Genomic DNA, 15,199 nt, shown 5'->3' with positions numbered 1-15,199 from the left:
ATGATTGTGTATTTACAACATAAATACATAATTTATTTTCTCTTATAATTTTTCTTGTACTCCGCGTAAGTATAGTTCAAATTAGTTATAAAATTATAAGAACTTTACGGATAGTGCATGAAAAACAAACTTATAAAATAAACTTTTAATTCTACATTAATTTGAGATAAAATTGTTCATTGAAAAATTATTGATATAAAATTATAGAACTTATCATTGTAAACTAATATCTGTATGTGTATACACACCTAATTATTCTACACACACCCAATTTAAAGACGGTTAGACCAGGCTTAAATTATTAAACCGCGAGTAAATACCTCTATCTGTCACCCAGTTTTAAAAACATTAACTAAAAGAGCCAATAGATAAACGTCAAATAAGTCTACAAAAAAAAAAAGTGCACGCCCTCACTTTAGAGGAGCCAAATCCAAAAATAAATAAAAATGTTTAAAAGCTACTTATCATTTATCACCCTAGATTATAATTAAGGTTGCATTTAATTTCTTTCATTCAGGAAAAAATAATATTATCAAATAAAGAATAGGTTTTCATATTTCAAGTTTTAAGTAGAATTTATACAAGAAGCACAAATATACCTTGTCCACATGAGACAACATAGTTTATAAATGGAACAAGATCCCCACCTTGTGGATATAATGCATGCATGGACCATATACGAAAGTAGGGAACCAAAAACTAGCTTGGGTACAAGAAGTGGAATATATACATACATACACAAATACTTTGGAACAGTTAGCAGGAGTGAAAAATAAGCAGTCCACAAATCAATAATACCAAGTATATAACCTCTGCCAATCAGAATCAGCTGCTAGAAGGAAACTTGCTGAATGCCACTTCAAAGAGAAACTAATGATTAACTCTTCTGCTTTTGAAAAACCCGATGCCACAGGTCTGGTATAATTCTGAATGCAGGTAGACCCGCGAGAGAACACATTTTCACTTCATTGAATATGCTCGTTTAGTACCTCATCACATTAAATGGCATAACTTTATATATTTGTTCATAACAGGCTTGTACAAATAAATCTCACACACAAGATAAGTGCCTCACCATTTTGACTAAAGGGACCTAACATGTAGCACATTAAATAAAACTAGCAATGATATTACAGGTTAAAATTTTTGGATTTGAAAACAAGTGACTGAAGATGTAACCTAGCATTGGCAGCAGCAGCAATAGATTCCTCATCTCGTTTTTCCTTGGAAATCGAAACAGCAGCCATATAGGCTTTTCTTGCTTCATCCATTTTCTGCAATTCCACCTCGTCCAAATCATCCTGTTCAACCAGATGTTTACTTGAAAAGATCAACATCCAAGGATAAGATATCTCTACAAATATACTAACACAACTCTGTTCTTGAAACAAAGATATACATTAAATCTGATAAGTATAGTCTCATACCATTCAATGATGCAGTTCTTTACCAAATACCCTCTACTAAGAAAAAAAAGTCAAAACCTCACAGGAAGTAGCAACGGTTTGCGTAGCCATCAATACTATTTTTTATTCATTGAGATATGTTGACTTTGTATATGATTCTGCTGTAAATATAAGGATCTTATCCTACAGATCTATTGTGGGATAGAATCTACAAATGCTAAATCACTGATATACAAGTGGAAGGCATGCACATTGATAAACAAGATATCCATGTGTCTTGAACTAGGAAGGCAATCCAAATCATAGTGCTGTGTTGAAATTGTCACCATACATACATATCAACATGTGGAAAAATATGCTGTGTATTTGAAAAATATTCATAAACTCACAATACTAGGCAGGTGACTGAAATCATAAGGTTTGACATCATAATCATTGGTATACTTAGCAGTGTCAGTTTTTGACAATCCTTCCAGTAATAACGTGAATGATGTAATATCTGCCTGCATGGAACCTAGCTCATCTAGAAGTTTATCAACTTTCTTGTTGGATGTCATTGCTTCCCATTGTATTTTTTCAAGAGCAGCTTGCTTGTCTGCAAGCTTAATCTGTGGAAAAGGAGACCTGTTAATGCATATGAGAAGAAATATTTTAAAACTCCCCACCCTCCCCCAATGAAATGAGCATTTCCTCCCCCCCTGTAATATCTATCAGAACCTAAGATTGAAGAAAGCAGTATAAGATCTTAACACAACATTATAATTTCAAGGCAATCAGATTAAGGTTTCATAAAGTCCAAACTTCTAAGAATAACACTAATGTTAAATAGAATCAAGAAACAAAAACTGCCGAAAGTTAAACTCATTGCAATTGTGAACCCTTCCAACATTCTCTAAGCATACGCCTACTAAAATACACTAGAATACAATCCAACTTCCCACAACCGTCAAAACTCAAAAAGCCAGGCCTATCATGTTCAAGAGATATATGAAGTGCATGTATTAAGTGAATAGGTAACATTAATTCTAAGAGATGAACTCTGCCCAAATTGTAAATGCTTAAGAAAGTCCTTGGGCCAAATTATTAATTAATTAAAAAAAGGAAGCTGATCAGTACCTTAGCATCAGAGAGCTGCTGTTGAGTATACTTCAGTAAAGATTCCTTTTCTGAAGCCTGGTGTTTAAGTTCATCAAGTTTTGCATTAAAAGCATTCATCTGGTCTCTTGAGTTTTCCGCTGACTTTAAAAGTTCATCTTTCTCCAACAATTTCCTCTGAAGTTCCTCTACCTGCTCCTTCAACATACCTAACTCTTCTATGTCCTTTTCTGAAGCCAAAGTTCTTGTAGAAAACATGGAATAGTTATCAGCATCATTGCTGCCATTTTTTCCTTGTTCTTTTTCTCCATGGTCCCTTTTCTTTTTGGCAAGAATAGATTGGGCAACATTCCTACTTTTTGAATCTGTTGTCTACCAGAGGATGTAAATGATTCAGTACAATGATCAAAGAAAAGAAATGTCAGTCATAATGCATTGAGCACAGCAAATTTAACAGTTATATGAGACATTATTCTTTTGAAAGAATAGTTTCAGACTTCCATATGAACGGAACAATAACAATAAGCAAGTTCAATCTAGAGTAAGAAAGTGATACAGATATTATAAAATTGAACTTGAACATTTGGAAGTAGAACTGAAGCATGTAGTACTTGAACTACATGATACACACAATATATGGACAGTCAGATAAACCTCCATGTTAGAGTAACAAAATCCTACACCCCCCAGTGTCATACAAATTGGCCTAGGCGTCCTTCACTTGTATTATCTAACATCACTAAATCACACTATAAACAAAAAGAACTTTCTGCAAACCATCTTACTGAAGGTTATCCAGTCTAAAGTAATGGAAATTTAATGGTTCAATCCACAATGAGTGAATCAAGGTGGTAGCAGTTTCAACCCCCTGGGATGAGAACATGAGGTTTGAATCTCAACTTCTTAAGGAAGCAGCTGCTGTAGAGAGGCAGTATAACCATTGTGCTCCCACGATCAAACAGGGATTAGTCCCCCGGGCAATTCAAAGGGGCCAAACCAATAGAGATACCTCGTGTGTTCACCAAAAGGGACCAAAAAAACAGAAACTTTACTATTCAAACAGCGTGTTTTAATTAAGTGATGAAGTATGTAAAAGGTCATAATACACATGAACATATTCTAGAGATTATGATGTGAAAAAAAGGATTGTTAGCAATGCAGTGATATTTTTCACAATACACAAATCATAAAAAGAATATTATATTTCATATTCAATGTCCAAATATCTAACATTATTATTTCAAAGCAGGTGTTGAAGAGACAAAATAAAGCACATAAAAGTTATGTCACTAACAAAATATGTCATTTACATGAATAACTATCATATACCATTACCAAGTACCAACCCATCCACAAATAGTTACCAAGAAGTAAATGTGGCTAGGTATTAATTTATGATTATGGACACATGTGCAACATGCATTTAAGGAGCAATAGAAAGTATTCAATGTGGTATGATAGAAATATGCAGGACTTTTATGGTATCTGTGCTTGAGAAGGAAATAGCTTAGTTCCACAATTTTTCATATTTAACCTGCGTTATACCTCCCACTCATAAACACAATCAGAGTAGGCAAACAAAAGCATGCTACACAAGGACACTTACAATAATATCAGAGACTCAAAATTAGTTACATCTTCAAGCCTACACTGATAACTGAAACTGAAGTCTGACCTTTTCAAGTGGGAGTTTAAACAGAAAGATATAAACAACACAAAATGAGTCTGCATCATTGCAAGTATCACCGTATAAAATGTCAAATATTGCACATTATATCAAATGGAAGGAAACCCTTAATTGCTTCCACAATTCAACACATCAAGCAAGATTTATGAACATTACAACAAACCCAATAGGAATGCAAAGTTAGAACAAAAAATTGAGAAAATTCAAACACCAAATTGGGAAAAAGTGACCCAGTCTTACTCTTTTGGACAATGATTCTCTTGTGGGTGTCTTGGTGTAGATCATGGAACCACGCCGCGTGAATGAACGGCTTGCTTTACGATCCTGATCATAATTAAACAACACAAAACTTATAATTAAATTGAAATTCAAGAGCATCACTTGTCACAAGATCAGCATAAAAAAAAAGGGAAAAAAATCACAAGTCACTAGCTTTCCTTTCAGTATGTTTGTCAACACACAAAGCCAATACAGTAGAGTCCAAATTACATTGTACCCAAGTTGCTGTTTTGTTTCCTTTTCCTCTTGCACATAAATAAAATAAATCTCCTTTTTTTTGCGTTGCAATGAAAATGGAAGAAAGAAGAGTGAAAAGGGTTAGAGGGATTACGATGAGTGACTGAACGAGAGGGACAATCTCGACGAGGTCGTTGAAGAGGACGCGATCCAAATTGGTGTTGGGTGCCGCACCGGACTGCTCTTTCGCTGAAAGCCATGAATTCGACTCACCCAACTCCGAATTCTCTTGCAAATCCACGAAATGCTGCATTTTTCTTACTCGCCGGAGCGGAGAGGAGAGAGAAAGTTAGAGAGAGAAATGATGTCTCTGAGGTGACTGCACTTTGAAAATGCCTCACTCTACTTTCCAGACAAAACAACGGATATTAAATTTGAAACGACGGATTTACCCCTCCACCACACTTTCATAAAGTGCGAGATATAGTAATTTTTGCTAAAATGGCAATTTCTGATTAATTGGCCTTTCATAATGTAAGAACTTAAGAAAGTGACGTTGTGGTGTGGCCGGCTAAAATTTCTTGTCACTTCAACTAGGCTTATGAGCATCTCCAATAGGAACTATTTGGTGAGTTTTTAAGAGAAGAAATTATTTTTTCAAAGAATCCTATTAGAAAGAGTTTGTGTGATATTGTGGATTTTTTAGAATAAAAATCATTTCTTAACACTTAAAATTTATTTTTCTCCATCAATCAATATGTGTATGAGTATTTTATCATTTAAACAAAATTATGCATGAATATTTTAAGAATAACATGACATTTTTGGGACAAAAACACAATTTTACATGTACTAAAAAATTCTCCTACTTAAAAAACTTGCATTGGAGATACCTTGCATCTTAGTTTATTTCCATGGAGATTCTAGGGTCAGCTCTTCTCGTTAAAGTAGGATTTTAATCTTCCAACAAAATACCCTTGACTAAAAACCATTGCAAGTAATTTGACAGTATTTTTTGAATTTATAAAATTTTATAGGGATTAGAATTAGATGAAGAGGGAATTACTACTGGTCTTCTTTCCTAATTAATATTGATGACAAAAGAGAAGAAAAATATTAATTGAAAGACTATTTCGTATTAATATAGTATTAATATAATGTTTAGTAAAATAAAAGAACATTAATTAAAAGAGAGAGAAGAGAGAGGAAGGATTCTTCTTATGGACTTAATAAAACGTATTCAGAAATTCTTAAAAAAAAATATATACATTGGTAAAAAAATATATACGCTTCCTTTAATTTTGGTGAATAAAATAAAATAAAATTTACCTGGACTTTGGATTAGATTTATTAGGAGAAATAATTGATTATTTTTTATGAGAAAGGCAAAGTAACAAATAGTTGTTTTTATTTCTTTTATAGTACTATTATGATTATTCGTGCGCACAAAGAGTGAAGCAATTTTGTTACGCATTTTGCTCTTGCTTAGCGTTGCACATGCTGCCATATACTCGGTGTAGAGTGAGACCATTATGGTAATTGAAAATCCTTATGGATAGGTATATTTTAGATTTAAATTATGTAAGAATTGTTAAATTTTTTTTTCTTATTTTTTCTTTTTTTTTTTTGCAAATAATTAGAATTTTTACATTATTTAAGTTAAAAGTTATGAATTTATCGTGCTTAATGAATAATTAGCGCAGAAAAAAAAAATAAAGTCTAAAGAAAAAAAGTTAAAGATATGTTTGTTCAGCGTGTCTCAAGCGCCCAGTGCGATGCAGTTGTTTAACACTAGGAAGTATGGAGAAGTTTGGATCGTGAAGGGACGCTTAGCGCGAGTCATGCACTGAACGTGAAATTACTGTCATACTCGTTAAGGGCGGCAATCGCACTTAGCGGGAAGATTGCGTGAAAATCAGGTTGAACTATACCTATAAAAGAATAAGAGAGAAGAAGAAGGAGAAAGGACACATAAAATTTAAGAGAATATAATTTCTTATAGAAGATAAATGTAAGAAGTAAGAGAAATAATCATTAGAAGTCATTTTTTTCCTGCATTCTCTTTCTCAATACCCATTTTCTAAATATTATCTTATTGCAATTGTAAAGTCTCTCATGACAATAGGATACTAAAACCCCTTTTTGTGTTTGTTATTGATGTAATTTTTTTTTCTATCTATCTATGAATATTACTTTTTTATTATCTTTTTGTGCTTAATTTTATTGTTTGCGGCTTGATCACCCATTTTTAAGGTAAGTTTTAGGGGTAACATTAAAAAATGTTATTTTCTAATAGAACTGAAAAAAAGTATCTAAATAATTCATCAATAGGGATAGGTTGATTTTGTTTAGCATGTTGTACATTTTTATTCTTAATGCAATTTAACTGTTTTACCTCTTAAAGGGATTTGGGAGAAAAAAATAAATAAATTAAGCTCTTTCACTTGAAAGATCATGGTTATAGTATACGAGTAGATGCAAGTGAAAATTAGAATAAACATAAATAGAGAAAAATCATTAACATTACATCAAAAATAGGTTAAGCTTCCAACATTCTCATCTTCTAAATTAACTTGTACAATAATATGGACTTCTCTCATCTTTTCTATTTTAATTAACTAATTTACTTTTATATTTGATTCCTCTCTTGTTTAATTTAAATTAATTTCATTCCAATTTATTTTATTTTTTTCACACCCTTTTAAACTAATTTATTTATTGTTTGAAAATTATATATTCAGTCATGTAGATACAAACAAAATTCATGTGAATACTCGAACTTCTTTCTCTTTACTACTTTAGATAATTTGATGTGCTTGTGAATCATTCAACGGTAATATGGTTCCTCGTTATGCTTGTCACATTGAAAGCTGTTCTGTTCTTGCCGTGGAACTATGGGCAATTCTGACTCGGATTCAGTTAGCTTGGGAAAGAGGTTTTAAATCCCTCCTTAAAGAATCTGATCCAAAAATTACCATTTCTCTTCTCAGTGCTGGTTGTGTTGCGAGGCAAATAAGTAGCGGATACATTGTCTAAGTTTGGTCTTGATATACAAGCTGTATAGTTTTTTCTTGGGGCCTCTTGCCCTTTTGCACACTCAAAAAAAAAAAGTTAGTAAAGGCAACTGTCTCTTAGAAGACTAAGTTGTAGGATTTGTTAGAATGATCTAATTCTTGTTGATCACGATCAATTATTGTTGGGGTTGTTATATTCACTTCCTTTCTTTGTTTATCCACTCTCCTTTCTAATTTGTTTTTCAAAAGATGCACTCTCTTAGAGGTGTTTGGTTTGGTTGTTTTCTGTTTTCATTTTCACTGAAAACAGAAAACAGTGATGAAAATGTGTTTGGTTGGATTTCTGAAAACATTTTCAGTGAAAATGAAAACAGGAAACAACCAGAAAATGAAAACAATAAATTTTTGTTTTCAGTTGAGAACAGAAACCTCATTTCGAGTAAAATGAAATTGTGATGACAATGAATGTAATTTTAAGCAAATCTAAAAATACAAAAAGACAAGAAGTCAATATATCATAAATTTTCAGTATTTTTATTTCATGAAAACAGAAAATAAGAAGTCAAACCAACATATTGTCAGAATTCTAATTTTTTGAAAATAAAAATAGTTTTCAGAAAATGAAAACAGGAAATAAAAACAAATGAAAACCAAACACACCTTTTATATACTTAGAGGGAATGAATAAGCAACTGACTAATTCATACATGAAGGTGCAACAAGGCAAGCAAGCCCTCTTATTAACTTGAGTGGTCCAATTCTATTTGGGCTTGGATAAAATTCATAGGCCATGACGCCACAGCAATGGGATTAAAATGCTTGGGTTAGGTTCCTTCCGCGTTCACATTAGTTGCATATTATTTGCTCCCTAGCTTTGTGAATTACAGAGAATTAAGCACTAATTAATCTCGGAACAGTTTAAGTATTTTGAAGGAGAAGTAGCTTGATTTAAGAAAGAAGAAATAACCACCCCACGAAAACATGTTGATCTCATGCTTCTACATTTGATCTCGTTAGACCAAGAGATTAATTATTTTTGCAACGACTATAATTTTTTTACACTAAACTCAATTTATTCACTAGAATTCTTGTGCAATAGATCTTCTTGAATCTCGGTGGTCATTTACACCAGAAGTAATATGTATTATTCTTCTAACACAGAGGGGGGAGTTATTTCACATCCTTTTGCCGTGGACATCTATCTTTTGTGTATTGTGCGACATGCAGAAAATCTTGCGGTTCCATGTTTCACTTTCATGGTGTCAGGGTGCTAGTGGTCATGTAATTTCTTTTGGCGTTACCATATTTATGACTCTTGATATGGCGTTTTATGCAGGAGGTTGGAGCTCGTCATGCAACTATGGTGCTAGTCACAATAGTGGGTATCTATTTTTTTTTTATTAGTAGAAATTGAAAACATATATTAAAGAGATTACAATAACTCATGTTACCTTGATTAGTGGGTAATCTAATTAATCCACCAAATAGAAATTTAAAGATCAAGGTGAAAAAAATATATTTAACTGTTAAGAGGATAAAGTGTTCTTACAATCGTCCATTAGAAGATTAACGGTTAAAATTTAAGGTGAAATCAAACATATATTTAACAAAATCTAAAATTAATCATAATCTCAAATGTTGATTCTTTAATTAATGGTTATTATTATATTTTATCCTCTAAAATGAATCTCCTTCTCTTAAGAAGAGTTAAATCCATTTTTACCCTTTAGGAAGAGTTAAATCCATTTTTTATGTGCTTGTTAAAGATTTGCACATCTTTCCATCCAATTGAATGTGTTTGAACTCTGAAGCAAAAGGTTGGATTGGCGTTGAACCACCCTTTGAACTTTGAAGGAAAAAAACACCCAAAGCTATTTGAAAGTGGCCCGCCAGAAGTAAAACATGCTTACAAATTCTCCGAACCCACCTGTCAATTTGGGGTGTTTGGGGGTGGCGGTGGGTCATTTGTAATCTGTAATCCATTAATTTTTTTCCACGGTGCCTATCAAACAGCACTTGCATGGCATCCAATTTTCCACATAAAACAAGCAATTTTATAGCATGGTTGAAAATCTGGTGAAAACTACAATAATTTCAACCACAAACCAAATATGCACTTAAACTCCCACCACTAAACCAAACCCGTGCAATGTTTTCATAGCTCAATTGATAGCCGGTACATAAAAACTCCGGTTCCTTATTTCCTTCAAATTCAATGCCACATATTGTAAGAGCTAAAGGTATTACAATTTATGAAGAGTGGAGAGTCTATGCAGTATGCATATGCATGCTCAACAGGGTGAAGCATAGAATTAATAATATTGGATTTTGATGCCATTTCTGCCAAATATGGATTTGTCGTTGAGCCACAGAACCTCGTCCAAATGAGCCCACACCAGTTGAGTAAAGTCACTCTCAATGGATTGTTACAGAGAGCACACAAGTACGTGTAAATAAGATAAGTAGCCGCACTTGTACGCAACGTAATTAATTATAAAGGGCAAAGATCGTAGCAAATCTGTTGGCAGAATATGAAGGAAAGGAATACATTCCTAACATTAAAATCATTCATCCCCAGACATATATGGTCTATACTCTGACTCAGTTCCACAGTCCAATATAATATTGGTTGAAGTTTGATGTAAGAGGGTGTAAGGAAAGCAATAATGGTGCAATGCACAAGTTCAGAGTTGAGACGTAAAGGTTTGAATAGGGGGGCAGCAGATATGACAACACAACACAATGGCGAGGAGAGGAAAGAAGGACCACGAAAACCATGTGCCTAGTTCTGAGGCCCTAACATGGGTGCAGTATCATTCCACGCTGCTCTGTCACATTAAAAGGCCACGCCATGGACCAGTCCATTCTTCCATTACCTATTTTGGCAAACAATATGGGCTAACTCTGCAAAACAAACCCGTAACAATAGCATTGCTTGCCCATCACTTTGATTTGAACCATTCGGCTTGCGTTGCGTAAGTACGTGTTGGTTAGTTTCTTACCCTCCTCATTTAACTAACATCGACGTTGAATGGTATGTATATAGATACAGCGAAATTGGTCGGTGGTTTGGCTATTAATTGTATTGCATCATTCACGGTGACTTTCGGGTTCAAACTGTTAATGTTTGAGAGTCAGATTGCAACTTGCAATACTGTGAATGCAAACAAACAATATTATACTACTATACTATCAAGTATATGAAGCCACACCTAGCTGACAATGACTCCCGCTAGCCCTACCTAGATCAATTTGAATATACATTTTACTAGTTTGGCTTTGTGAGTGTATTGGGAAAGTGCAAGGAAATACCACATGTGACAAATCCGGTAAGCCTTGTAGAGGGGAAAAACAACAGTAATTTTTTTACAAGTTAGAAGCATAGGGGGAATGGTGGTGGAGTGGTTGTTCATCACGCTGCCACTTGCTTGCAGCATGGCCCCACCAGCGTCACCTTCAAGTGATGAAGAGCGTCTCCATGCATATCCCCACAACACAACTGTGGTTGAGTCGATACTCCACTATGAATGTACTAGCTTAGCTACATCTTCCATCTCCACCACTCCATCTATATTTCTTGTTCTTATGATCCATCACATTCTTGTCTTGCCACCCAAACCCACCTGTCCCCACATTTTTGCATTCCTCTCCCACTACCCCTCTCCCTCCCAATCCCAAATTTTCTTACTACTTTCATTTTCTGCATCTTATCTTAATCTCATTAATAAAATCCCCACATACCAGACTCGCATCAACAGAAAGCCAATAAATAATGGACATAGATTAGAAATTTACTAACATACAACCAATACAATGTCTTCTTCCTACCTCATCCTCTCATTTCTTAATTCATTATTAACATGTTATCATATAATAATATTGAAGAGCTAGTGTTGCTATAATCTTGCTGTTGAGTAATGGTACGGAGTGATTAGCGCCACAAAACAAACCAAAAAATGCGATTACAAATCTAAACAACCAACTAAATAAACAAGTACGGGTGGATAATAATAAAATTAAAACACCCTGCTATAATTTCTCTGTTAATCAATCAAATTCCACATACATATGTGTGTGTATATATATATATTAAAACGCCGAACTCCCAGAAAACAAAAGGAGAGAAACTAACATGGAAGTTAGTTGTGCATGCACATCACTAATTAAAATCAAACTCAATCACCCCCCAAATTTATAAATTAAAAAAAAATATACACCTCGTTATTAATTATACCAAGTCCTTCCACCTTCTCTTTCTTTTCTAACGTTGGTTTTGATTTCCAATTTCCTTTACTCTTCTTTAAAGTTAAATTATATAAATAAAAAAGGTGAGATGAGATATGTGAAGGCATTTTCAGGGAAGATGAAAGAGAGTAGAATTGTCGTGGTCAGACCAGTGAGTGTGACTCCAGTAAGCGTGATCAACGGTGTTAGGAAGATCAAACAAACCTTGATCTGCACCGCCCTGCCAATCCAACGATCCGAATCCTCCCCCGTGGCTGATTTTACTATGAAAATCAACGGTGTGATCGAGCAAGGAACTCTCGGGTAACTTCAACTCTTCGTTGCTGCTGCTGCTAACTTTCTGGTGGAGCCACTGAAACGACGACGCATCGGGGAGAGTGGAGTTACCGAACCCGAACGCCAATGGCTCGTTAGTGGAAGTAGTAGTAGTGATCAAACTGGTGAAAGGACCGATTTCAGAGAAGATACCACCGCAGTCCCCTGTTCCGTGCTCCAGAGGATTTGTTTCCAAAGCAGGGATCAACAACTTTGACTCTTGCATGTTGTTGTTGTTGTTGTTGGAATCCAAGTTTAGAGTCTCCGGCGCCGACACGGCCTCGGTGGTGGTGGTGGTGGTGGCGGTGGCGGCCGCGGCGGTGAGGCTGGAGCTCCCGCTGCTGGAGTGAGAGTTGGTGTTGTTGTTGTGGTGGTCGGGGTCCGGTGACGCGGTTTGGGAGGATGTTTTGGTGGGTTTGGAGGAGCGTTTGGATTTGCGGCAACCGCCGCCGACGGGGACGTTGCGGAGGACGCCGCCTTTGGTCCAGTAGCGGCGGCAGTTTTTGCAGAAGTGACGGGGCTGTGAGAGGTTGTAGTTGTTGTAGTAGCAGAACTTGGTGTTGAGGGAGTCGCAGCGAGGGCACTTCAGGGCCTGCTGGCTCTGATGGTGGGGTCGGAGCCTCCGGTCGCCGGAGAAAAACCTCCCTCCGCCCATGGTGTGTATTTCCTGCATTTGGTGGATGAGAATGACGAGATAGCACCTGAAACTAGTGTTTATGTCAGTGAGTGTGTTGTTGGAGTGAACATGAGAGCGTACGGAGAGAGAGAGAGGTGAGAATTGCGATGCGAAATGCGAATGGGGTTTGAGGGAGAGAGTGAGAAACAAATATCCTTGCGCTGCAACTGCAACTGCAACTGCAACAACAACAACAACGTACTTCTCTCTATTGTCTAATGTTAATGTTATGTTTTGGGGTTGGGTCGGGGAGGGAAGTGAATTGACCCAACGAACCCTTTAACATAGCCGTAACTACTTTCGCAGCCGAACCCAGGGACTTATTTAAATATCACCTAAATATCCTTTACTTACTCTACTCAAGGTTATTTGGGAGACTTCCACATATTTACTCGTACAAAAATCTACTTTATATAAAAATAATAATAAAATATATATAAATAATATATTAATTAAATATTTTAATAATATAATAAAGTAAAACAGTAAAATATTTAAATAATCAAATATAATAATAATATATTATTATTAGATAATAATTTGTAGAAGTTATAATAATGATATATCATTTTGATTGATAGTCTAATGTTATTATAGAACAAAAATTTCATATTAGTAAAGTTAAGAATTTTATATTTGAGAATAACACGCTAAATGAATATATGTTGAATATTAAATAGATAAAAAATAATAAAAAAATTAACTTATATTTTGATCTAATTTTTTTGACTTGCTAACTTATTGACTCAGTAATAAATTTGAAAGTCTACTGAATTTATTTAGAGCTTATAAAATTTACCCATAACCTATTAAAAAAAAGTTTACGCAAGAGTTAACGAGTAGAAAATAAGGGACTCTAAACTCATTTAATATCCCAATTAAATACTTATTTTACCTGGTTGATACACATAAGATTCATTTATATTTTTTAAGAAACATTATTAATATAATTAATAAAATTAAATTTATTAACAATGTATATTATTTTATCAAAATTATCTTTAAATTTATTGGAATTTATAATCTCTCTTCCATTTAATTGTTTTTACATTTAATTAATTAATGTATGCTATTTTTTTTATCCATTCCTTATTAGAAAGATAATGTATTTATCTTTTAAATATATAACATTTATTGTAAAATAACAAAAAATATTTGTGTCAAAAAATAATTAATGCAAAAAGATAACTTAAAAAAGTATCATAAAAAAAGAACAAATAAAACTATAAAAAGAGTCCTATATTTTAAAACGAAGGAATTACTACTATTTGAGTAATTTAATTAAACACTCGTTGCAATAAATATTTGATGTATAATGAGTACTCCTTTCCTTCCGTTCTGTTTTCAAAGTAAAAAAAATCAAATTTTTTTCTTAAATATAAACAAAATTTGATTTTTTTTATTTAATGAGATTATATTCAATATACTTTTTGATTTAATATGTGGTTTGTGTTTAATATCTAATTCCAATGAAGAGTAATTTAAAAGAAAAAAGTTTGTTTTTTTTATTAAAATTGACACAATTTAATAAAATAAACTAATTAAGTGTGAAATTAATTTTTTTTCTTAAAAAAACGATGAAATATTTATGTACAAATTAGGCTTAAATAATACTATGTGTTTCTATCTTTTAAGTATGGTAATTGTACCATTTTGTTTTGTCAAGTTTCAATCTAACAATTTATATTAACATGACACTGATAGAAGTATTAACATAGAGACATGCTGTGAGGATATAACATCTTAAAATAGAAGAATAAATTGTCAAACTATTAAAATGATATTAGAACCCCAACCTTAAACTCTAACTGATACAAATATTTACTACTGCTAAATAATATATGGATATTGCTTACAAAATAAGTGTTATTAGGACACTTGTTAATTGAGAGACTATAAAGATGAAGTATTTATTTTAAAAATCATATGAGAATGAAAAATAATCATGAATAGTTTAAATTTGTATATCTTAATAAGATTGTTTTTACTTTAAATTTCTTAATGGGTGTACTAAGGCCAACTCAACCAGGAGTTGTTCTTGAATTAACACTTTGAGAGCAACTCAAAGAGCCACATAACACCGTTAGAGAGAAGAACACTTTCCACGAAAGAGGAATTGTTGATGGTACAAAATCTACATATATTTATATTTTTTGAGTTCCACAAAATTTTTAACCAAGTAAAATAAGTATGGAGCCCACGTAAGAATTAATATTACATTAAAAAATAAAAATAATAATTATTTTAAGATAATTTTTTATAGGATAATTATTAATGTTAAAGGACAAAAACAGTATTTGATAAC

The 15,199-nt window shown here is 33.5% G+C and overlaps 2 protein-coding genes across 2 annotated transcripts; both read right to left on the bottom strand.

Annotated features, from left to right (window-relative positions):
- Positions 1 to 622: 622 nt before the first annotated feature.
- Positions 623 to 5,067, bottom strand: LOC114411777 (protein MICROTUBULE BINDING PROTEIN 2C-like). The gene is made up of 5 exons (XM_028375466.1): positions 4,799 to 5,067; positions 4,429 to 4,512; positions 2,523 to 2,873; positions 1,796 to 2,014; positions 623 to 1,301 (listed from the first exon to the last, which is right to left on the bottom strand). The coding sequence occupies exons 1-5, from the start codon at positions 4,955 to 4,957 to the stop codon at positions 1,131 to 1,133; spliced, it is 984 nt and encodes a 327-aa protein (XP_028231267.1). The 5' UTR covers positions 4,958 to 5,067; the 3' UTR covers positions 623 to 1,130.
- Positions 5,068 to 11,604: 6,537 nt separating this feature from the next.
- LOC114411776 (dof zinc finger protein DOF5.4-like) lies at positions 11,605 to 13,197 on the bottom strand. The gene has a single exon (XM_028375464.1). It carries the CDS (start codon positions 12,889 to 12,891, stop codon positions 12,013 to 12,015), a length of 879 nt encoding a protein of 292 aa, XP_028231265.1. The 5' UTR covers positions 12,892 to 13,197; the 3' UTR covers positions 11,605 to 12,012.
- Between the last annotated feature and the right edge of the window lie 2,002 nt (positions 13,198 to 15,199).

The sequence above is a fragment of the Glycine soja genome, chromosome 5 (assembly GCF_004193775.1).
Source record: "Glycine soja cultivar W05 chromosome 5, ASM419377v2, whole genome shotgun sequence".
Classification (NCBI taxonomy): Eukaryota; Viridiplantae; Streptophyta; class Magnoliopsida; order Fabales; family Fabaceae; genus Glycine; species Glycine soja.
Note: the sequence above shows the minus strand (reverse complement) of the source record. Positions and strands in the feature narration are given on the sequence as shown.

Coding starts and splice junctions, on each gene's coding strand:
- LOC114411776 (XM_028375464.1), bottom strand. CDS start 12,891: ATGCAGGAAATACACACCATGGGCGGAGGGAGGTTTTTCTCCGGCGAC.
- LOC114411777 (XM_028375466.1), bottom strand. CDS start 4,957: ATGCAGCATTTCGTGGATTTGCAAGAGAATTCGGAGTTGGGTGAGTCG. Junction 4,513..4,798: donor CTCTCGTTCAGTCACTCATC/GTAATCCCTCTA, acceptor AATTATGATCAG/GATCGTAAAGCAAGCCGTTC. Junction 1,302..1,795: donor TCAGTCACCTGCCTAGTATT/GTGAGTTTATGA, acceptor CTGGTTGAACAG/GATGATTTGGACGAGGTGGA.